Source organism: Sciurus carolinensis, chromosome 10 (assembly GCF_902686445.1).
Source record: "Sciurus carolinensis chromosome 10, mSciCar1.2, whole genome shotgun sequence".
NCBI classification, from domain to species: Eukaryota; Metazoa; Chordata; class Mammalia; order Rodentia; family Sciuridae; genus Sciurus; species Sciurus carolinensis.
This window is the reverse complement of record NC_062222.1, coordinates 131,695,397-131,704,657: the sequence shown is the minus strand read 5'-3', so window position 1 is coordinate 131,704,657 and position 9,261 is coordinate 131,695,397. Positions and strand designations below refer to the sequence as shown.

General features: G+C 37.6%; 1 protein-coding gene across 2 annotated transcripts in view; it reads right to left on the bottom strand.

The window, feature by feature from the left end:
- Positions 1–1,477: 1,477 nt before the first annotated feature.
- Rab28 (RAB28, member RAS oncogene family) overlaps positions 1,478–9,261 on the bottom strand; it is a 77,334-nt gene continuing 69,550 nt past the window's right edge. Inside the window, exons 7-8 of one of the 2 annotated variants that reach the window (XM_047566884.1) lie at positions 3,611–3,704; positions 1,478–2,410 (exon numbers count right to left, since the gene is read on the bottom strand). In XM_047566884.1, the coding sequence (XP_047422840.1) occupies positions 3,615–3,704 (90 nt within the window). In that variant the 3' untranslated portion in view covers positions 1,478–2,410; positions 3,611–3,614. The remainder of the gene's footprint in view (positions 2,411–3,610; positions 3,705–9,261) is intronic. The other variant, XM_047566883.1, reaches the window with a different exon arrangement.

Here is a 9,261-nt window from a genome sequence, read left to right as displayed (position 1 = left end):
AATGATTCCTCTTTCATAGATTAGTGTGAAAATAAAACTATTCCTGTGACAAGTGCTAGAAACGTCCAGAACAGAGCAAGTCCACAAGGGCCATGCTTTCCCTGCCCCACTCAGTCCCTTTCAGTGCTCTGACATTATAATAAACATACACTGAACAATTTTGTTCTCACCGCTGGGCTTATACAATCATATATATGTGTAAAGTCATAGCATAGAGTACTGCAGTAGCTGTCCTGGGGTGGATAGAGGGAAACTTTTCAAAGTTCTCAAGTTTTTACAGAGATATAAACAACACAGAGTGACCAAAAGGAGCTTGGTCTCATTCCCTACTAAATATAAAACCTTGGGCAAGTTAGTTCAATAGTGGGCTTCAATCAACCACAGCATTTAAAATAGCAGCAGCAACAACAAACATCTCTCCTACAAGACTGTAAAGACTGTGAAGGTTGACATCTCATTTGCTCAACTTTATATCTGCCTAAAGGCCCGGGTCCACATACGTTAGGAAGATGTTGAAAGGAAGGATAAAATGAACTCGTGTGAAGAGTTTATCACCTTGAATGGCTTAAAAGGGTGCTAAATTATTACAAAAGATACAGAAATCCAAACAAAGAAGTTAGATCTACTACCTAATGAGTACAGTCAAAATTTTAAAATCACCTTTAATTTAAATTTTTTAAATTTAATTTCTTGACCCAGACACAGATGATTTATCAGGTCTACCACTGAGCTTCCATGATCTCTGGTAAGTTACTTTTTTTGCCACACTTGTTTCCTTAGCCACACAAGGACCCGAAACAATTTTCCTAAGATTCCTCACAGCTCCAAAATCAAGTGTCCAAAACTTCTGCACACACTTGTGGCAAATTTCCTGTGAGGGACATGAGAGAGAAGAGACACAGAACTGCCCTTCCATTAGCTCGTGGCTCATGAAACAGGCAGGAGTAGGAACAGCTCTGACTTAATGCAGAAGGGCGGGTGCCATCTGAGGAGGAGTAATGTGGAGCTTCCAGCTGGCTTTGTACAGGTGGCCTTCATTCTGGTTTCAATGTGGCAAACAGAGCACCCATCACACCAGGCACTGTGCCCGGACACAAAAACTGAACCATGACCAAGACCAAGGGAACTCTTCTTCATGGTGCCCGAAGTCTTGTGGCAGGAGACGGACAATGGGAGGGTCGGGGTTGCCAGCAGAGGGTTCCACGGAGCAGCAACAGGAGGAAACGCAAAGCAGACAGGAATAAGTTCACAGCTCTACCTGCGCAGAGGTGAGGGCAGCGTGAGAGAAGCAGAAAGGTGGGATGCGGCTGCTAAGGAGCTGCTGAAATGCCTCCACCTTGTGTGGAACTCAGACTATGATCAGTCCAACATGATAACCAAGCAACTCCAAGTGACTGACCGTACACTGAACCTCACGGAATCCCTGATCGTGCATTCAGTTACACGTTTTCTATAATGAAAAGAAATAAGGCTGAAAGAAGTTTTTAAAAATTTAATTTAAATAAATTTATTTGTGAGAGAAAAACATCTGAACATCAGGTACAGTCTGATCCACAGTGATCTAACAGGATGTTATAACTCATTCTGGAGTACTCTTAGACACTCTGTAGGGAAAATTCCATGTGGAGCATCAGCTGAACACTTATTAAAATTCATAAAGCCATCTAAGCTGAGCATAATACAATACATAATGACCATGATACAGTAATAAAATACAATATCAAATACACACTGCTTTTTGAGTTACAAACTATAGTATAAACAATTTAGGCCCCTTTTTAAAAAATGAAAAATATTTCTATTACAGCCTTATTTCAAGCATTTTCAGTTAGGTACAGCTTTACATATTTTCACTTACAAGAGATAGCAAAAGAATGCCTTCTTAAGGAACTGCAGGCAAAATGTGTGACTTGTTTCAGTATATGCACTCTGAAGTATACTATGACACATGTGAGTTCAGATAAGAGAATGGAACTGTGTTGTGGCAAAATCCTGGCCGATGATCAAGACATGGATAGTTTTCACATTTGGTTAAAAAATTTACACTGGGAAAAAAACAAGTGAGGGTACAAAGAACCAATATCACTCCTTCCAAAGAAGCAGTCCAATGCCAGAGAGTGGGCTTTCCGTTTTGACTTCAAAGTGTGTGGTCTCCTAGCTGAATTCCTTTCAGTCCAAGGCGCTGCCTGCGGCTGAGAGGCAGCACTTAAAGACGAAGCGAGCAGGGAGGAGAGTGGTCACTGACAGGCAAGCTCCGAGACGGCCCAGGCCCACTCAGGGTGAGGCGGCCAGCGCTTCGGCATAAGAGAGAACACACTCACTGCACCACACACATGGAGCTCCGGGGCGGGTGGACCGTTCTTGACATGGGATCCTGGTTGTAGTTTACAATATCTGCCTTCACCACCCTCTGTCATAAGAGAAAAGAGTTATTATCGGTACATCAGAAAGAGCTCCCCACAGTATATTTTTATTTTCTGAACTTTGGTGAACTCCTGATGATAAACATCATAAAAGAAACAGGAGTTGATATTGAAAGAATCAATCAGAACTAATGAACAGCTGTGTTTTTTGGTTTTCTTGTTTGTTTCTTTTTTTCTTAAAGAGGCAATAGCAACTCAGTTATTGAGGCTTTTCTGGTTTTATAACATTAATTGGCAGCTATCACACAAGTCTCATAAAAATGTGGCAGAGCAATATGACAATCTAAACCCTGATTATAATTTAAAAGAATTAAAATAAATCATTTACACATACTTTAATTCATGATTTTTGCCATCTACTAAGTATCTCCATAAGCCAGGACACTCAGCCATGCCTTTTCTTGGAATGTTTACAGTGGTCTGTGCGTCAGTGAGGAGAGGTGTGTTGAAGAGGACTCACAGAGAAAGCAGAGATGTTCTGAGCAACCAAGTGTTCAGACTTCTCCAGTTTTTAAATCTTGCCTCCCAAATTCCTGACTTACTTCTAAATAACTACTGGTTTGTGAATAATGACTCTAACAAAATAAGGTATAATGAGGAATTTAGAAAATTACTTCATATTCATGTTTTTAAAATAATTCAATCTAAAAGACACTTTTAACTCTTCTCTCTTTTCCATAAGCCATATATGTAAAGGAACATCCGAAACAATGAATTTAACAAAATGCCCTAATATTTATCTCTAAGTAATAATTTAAATTAAACAAATCCTTTACTGTTTTCTTTAAGTCTGCACATAGAAGCAGACAAAAAAGGGCAATTCAAGGCAAATTTGAAAATACTCTTTCAATTCCCAGCTATGTCAGAAAAAACAGCAAGGAATGAATAAGGAAACAGCTGCCTCCATTCTCCCCTTCACTGCAGGTGTAATAAACACAACCATAAAGACAAACATGTTTAAAAGTAACTGAAGTGTTATTTTAATTTGTTCTCAATTTCTTATTTAATTTTTAAGTCTTCTGGCAAAGGATCAATTTTTCAAAGTTTTAAAACAGACTTATGCAATATTGATTTACAAAATGTACAATTATCATCCAAACTTCATTCACAAGGAATGAAGAACAAGAGAGCATTCACTGGTCCTCCCCTCCCACCTCCCCAAATTGCAATAATTTATCCATTAATACCTGACTATTGTACTGAACAGATTCTACTCTGAGAAGAGCTGGTATGTTGATTATCTTCTTCCGGATACTTCACTATTTCTGCCCTGACAATATGCTGTCAATTCCATACAACATAAACATGATGAAGGAGAAAGAATAAAAAAGAGGGAGGGAGGGAAGGAAAGGGAGAGAGAGAGAAAGAGAATGAAAAGTATGTTCAGTGACTGAAAACAGAAGGGAATACCAAAGTAGAAAAAGAAAATCAACATATAAATTTAAACATGTCACAAAAGAAATAGCAGAAGGCATGCAAACAAAAGGAAAGAATAGGAATAGAAACCCAATAAACATTACTCTTTATAATTCTATTTAAATACTGAAATAGGTATGTCCATTGAACCTGCAAGACATGTAAGTTTTACTTTTCACCCCACAAGTATATATAACATATATAATATCCAGTATATTAGAGGACTATCAAGAATCATCAGGCTTTTCTACACTAAAATACAGTAAGAGAATTAATTCCATTTCCTACGACACACACCGCTGAGGATTCTATGTGCCAATTACTCTTTGCTGGGAACACGGGTAAATTACACAGGATCTAGTCACCAGCTGCTATACGACTATTTGACATACAACTCAAATGCTTTACTAGTGGATCTATGCTGTAAGAACACAAAGGAAGGAGTAATTAAGCATCTTTCAAGGCAGAGCAAGGAATGAAGAAATTAGAGGCAATTTTTACACTTAATAATATTTGTCACTTGACCAAAATTTCCTTTTGAAATTACTCTTCCACTCCTCCTAACTCTGACCTCTGTGCTTCCAAATTGCCAAACAAAAATAACAAGTTCAAAGTGCGACTGTGGGACATGTAAAAAAAATTACACAATATTTATTGTCTTCACAAACAGCAGCCCATATTAAGAAGCTCTTAACAGCTATTGTTTTCAAATCAAAATTTACAGTATAATGTTTTTAACTGCTACAGCCCTTAGGATGGAACAACATGCATGACAGAGATAACAAGCTCCCCAACATTTTTAGACTTGAAGCTATCTTTGCTTTTCTGAATGACTGCAAATATCTTATTCCAGAAAATCCTTCCTTTATACTAGCACCTACTAATGTATTAACTCAAACAGAAAAGAATCTTGATATGGGTTGCTGCTTATGAAGACATTTATAAATGAAGATTTGACAAACAACTGAGAGTAAATGAATAGGATGCTAAGGTATATGGATGTATTACCTTAGACCCATTCTGCTTAAGTTCTGTAGCAAACAGTATTAACTTCCAGACAAGACTCAAGATTTGCTAGGCACTCAGCTATTGACAGAAGCACTAACCACAAGATGAGGCTGAAGAGGCACCTCAGTGAACTGTTGAGCACCACCACCTAGTCTCCTTAAACCTACTGCTCAATGTTAAACTATGAATTTCAGTGATGAAAAGGGATTTCTAATCAGTAAGCAACTCATCTATCCAACAGTTGTTGGTTTATGCCTCTCCTATAAATAACCAGGGTACTGGACTGTGCTCCAGACATTTTGGTCAGAGTACTGACTGACATAAATGACTTTGGTTTTCCTCATCCATCTTATCAAATTAAAGAAGACTTAACAAGGCAGCATCTTTCTTGGGGATCTTGACTGTGTGACAAAAAGCTTTGTATGCTGTTTCCTCCAAACTGGAAACCCTTATGAAAGCTACAGATTCAAAACTTTGCTTTCTATGAATAGAAAAATATAATTTCCACATCATAAACTTCATGGTAGGTCGTTTCACAGCAGTTTGCTTGTTTACAAGTCATTTATTGATTTTTTTCCTCAGAGAAAATATGACCTACAAAACACCAACCTTTATTTTTAGAGTCAGAAAGTACACTTTAATTATTCTCCCCCACTGGCCAATGCAGTGAAAATGATGAAGTAGCTCTAGGAGGAAAGGAGCCGTGCAGGTGAACAGGAGCTCTGAGCTCCTCAAAGAGCATCTGCAAGAGCTTAGTGGAAAGGGAAGTGGTGGAGATCCAGAACCCACTCGAGAGGCAGCCTGGGGGTGGGGGGCTAAAAGGTGTGAAGATACAGATGGACTCCCAGGAAGGCACTTAAGATAAATTTAATTAACTGTGTAATTGTGCCTTAATCTAGATAGTTTCTACTTCAGTAAAAGACACGGTTTGCCAGACCAAGGAAATGGAGTAAGCACATCATAAAGCTAAAATATGTTACTATCTGTATCTTGGTGTTGTGAACATTTAGATAAAGGTTTTTTAAATTTAGATCTCTGTTCTTGAGATGTATAAAAGTAGGACAAAAAAAAAACCAGATGTGTAAACTATTAAAGAATATTCTGGTTGATACATAAAGTGTAGCAAGATTACAGATTATCATATGAAGCATGGATACAGCATGTTAATAAGCATAGTACTTTGTACATAGTAAAAGCTAAAACAAAAACTACTATTCTTCTTCCCTATAATGGGGCCATTATATGCTACCAGTAACATAACTTTGGGTAAGTTTTTTCATTTCTTCAGTCTTCACAAACAAATAATTTATAAAATACAAGGTTTATCTATGTGGTATCTAAGATCCTAGATAGACTTTAAATTTTATTTAAAAATAAATTTAGGGGCAGGGGATATAGTTCAGTTGGTAGAGTGCTTGCCTTGTGGATTTGCGGATTTGGGTTCAAATCCCCAGCACCACAAAAAAATAAAATAAAATAAAAAATAAATTTAAAGGTAAATAGGAAAAAGAAAAAAGGTATATGACGTGGAAATCCATTAATCAATATTCAGTGCCTGAGGGTTAGAGGGGTATGTACAAAATGAGTACCTGTGTTCTTTAAGGGAGACAAGCAGCAGTACTTAGAAAAAGGAATTCTGGTGCAGTCCTCATAAACACTGGAGAAAGTGACAGAAAGATTAACATTTGGATAAGAAGAATCTAAGTTCACTAAGGGCTAATTAAAGAAGGTCGATATTCAGGTAAGTGAAAGAGCAGGGAAGACCCTTAGGACCAGGCCTTCAATGGCATCCGTGTAGTGCAGCTACACACTAAGATGCTAATGAAGACTCGGCTGAGACCTGGAGCATGCCTACCACATGGTAGGTCCTAAGTAGACACTTTCATGTACAGTATGAAAACGATCTCAGGGGACAACAAATAATGTATGTTTTAGCAGTTTCATGAATGTCTCATATTACAGAAATTTTTGTTTTTAAGAAACTAATGCATAACTACTTCAAACTAAATATGAACTCATAGTTTATTAACTGACAAGAAAAAAAATGCCAAGACTAACAGCATGTTTATAGCCCTTAACAAAAGCATATATAGCAAAACTTCCAAACAATTAAGATTAGAAACAAAATAAAACTGTGCATTTCATCACAGGTTATCCAATACATTATTAAAGAACTAAATGCTGAATTTTCTGGAGAACAGCAGTTAAAAATTTATTTTTCCCTGACTACTTTGCAAACAAAAACATATATATAATCTGAAAAACCAGAACATCTGTTAACAAAAGTCCCAATTTTTACACCATCTTAGAGGGAAATATTTGGGGGGAGGAGAAAAGTTGAAAAATTATGCCAATAAAATTATTAAATAAGTTGGGGATTGTAAGAAATGCATCTGTAATGTACCTAATTGTTTAAATGTTTTCCTGCTCCATTTATCCCAAAGCTCCTTAAGGATAGGCACTTTACCTTATTCATCTCTATGTCCACAGATTTTAGTAATGTTCCCTGGCAATAAATAGATTCTCGAAATGTGTTTGCTGCATTACTAGAAAGTAAAAAGGGATAAGGATGTAACTTAGGGATAGAGCACCCCTGGGTTCAATGGCCAGTACTATAAATAAACAAACAAACAAACAAAAGTATAAACACAATTAAAAAAATAGATTGCATTCACTTTCCTTTCTTCCTTTCCTTGTTTTCTTTCTTATAAAACTTATAAAATGTGTTGATAACTTGATTTTATGATTCCAACCTGGGTTAGAACTAAAATAGCAAAATCCCTTTAAATAACCAGTGAATAAAACTAAAACTGAGCCTCATTATAAATATTTATGTCAGAAATTAAATGATTACTAGAGCATCAATTCCCATGTTACTGATGAGTCTAACATTAATTTTCCCCTCAAAATAAAATACTTTCAATCTCTCTCTCTCTCTCCTCCTCTCTCTCTCTCAGTGGAGTTCACTATACTGCCCACTGGGTCCAAGCAATCCTGAGTGCTGGAACTACAGACTCATGTCACCAGGCCCAAGTAGAACTTCTCATTCCCTTCAATAAACTTTCAAAATTGTTTCACTGAGAAATATCAAGTGTGAAATCAATAACTTCATTGGCACATCTACCAATGCATCAGGTTTAGGGAAGGATACATGAAGCATTCTGAGACGTAATAGAGGAGGGCTCCAGTAACTTACATTTCCCTTCACACTCATAACTAAAGGCAAGCTCCACCAGCAAACTGAAAACAGAAGGAAACCTCAGAGCACAGTAAACAGGGCAGTATGCAGGGAGGGAGGGTTAGGGTTGTGTAAGTTAGCACTCCAACATCTCTTTAGGTTAATCATGCCTGAATGTTAAACACACCTCTAAATCAGGAATATCTGGATGCCCTTGTGACAAGAGGGAGCTAAGAAAAGTAAAGTTTCCTGGAAAATTTGCCTTTTAAAATTATCACAGTTCCTCCTCTCTGGGGGTCTTCCTGCAACCTGAGCACCCCACACAGCCCAGGCCAAACTCAAGAGTTCTCCTTCATGCAGCTCACACACCTGTGAAGCACCAGCATGCTTTTCAGCCTAGGGACAGTCACCAATCACTGCAGGTCCTTGTATCCACTCTTCTAGGCAAGCAATCATAGCGTTACAATGGACTTCTTCTCTGTCTTATACAGTCATTCCACACACCCTATAAATTCTTCTTGGAAAAGCCTTTTAAATCCATCCACCCTTTCTCTTCTGCCTTGACTCTGGTCTTTACCACATGATAGCAGTAACCCAGTCTCTTACCTCAATCTCCTTCCTATCCAACCATACACAAAAACACCCCAATAGACTAAGTCTATCTCAAAATTGCTTTTATTTATTTCCCCACTTAAAAATTATTTCCCACTTGCTATAGGTTAGATAACATTCATCAATTTGGCATTTACAAATCCCTATAATCTATTCTTAAACTCCCTTTATACTCCAATACAAATGGTCACTTATTTTAATCAAACTGCTCTTTTGTTTCCTAAATATGATCTAAGCTTCTCTACCCAGGTACATTGTTCATGTCAGCTCATTTTTTAATCCTTTCCTTCCTCTGCATTCCAAACTGCTCTGTACACCTTCCCCCAACACAGGAGAGTAGTAACAGCAGAGGAATTTGTGTCAGACAGACCTGCGTTCACACCCCAGCTTCACCCTGCCTCCCCATGGCTTAGTGATCAAGTTACTCAGCTTCTCCACAGACTCAGTGTCCTGACTGTAAAATAATGAAATGTCACCTATCCCAGAGAGTTATTCTGAAGATTAAATGAGATAGCACAGTACGTGGCATAAAATATATTAATTTTCTTTACTAGAGGCAGGGACTACAATCTTAAACTTCTTTAAGTCTTTCTTACATCCACCACGACATTGTGTATATAATAC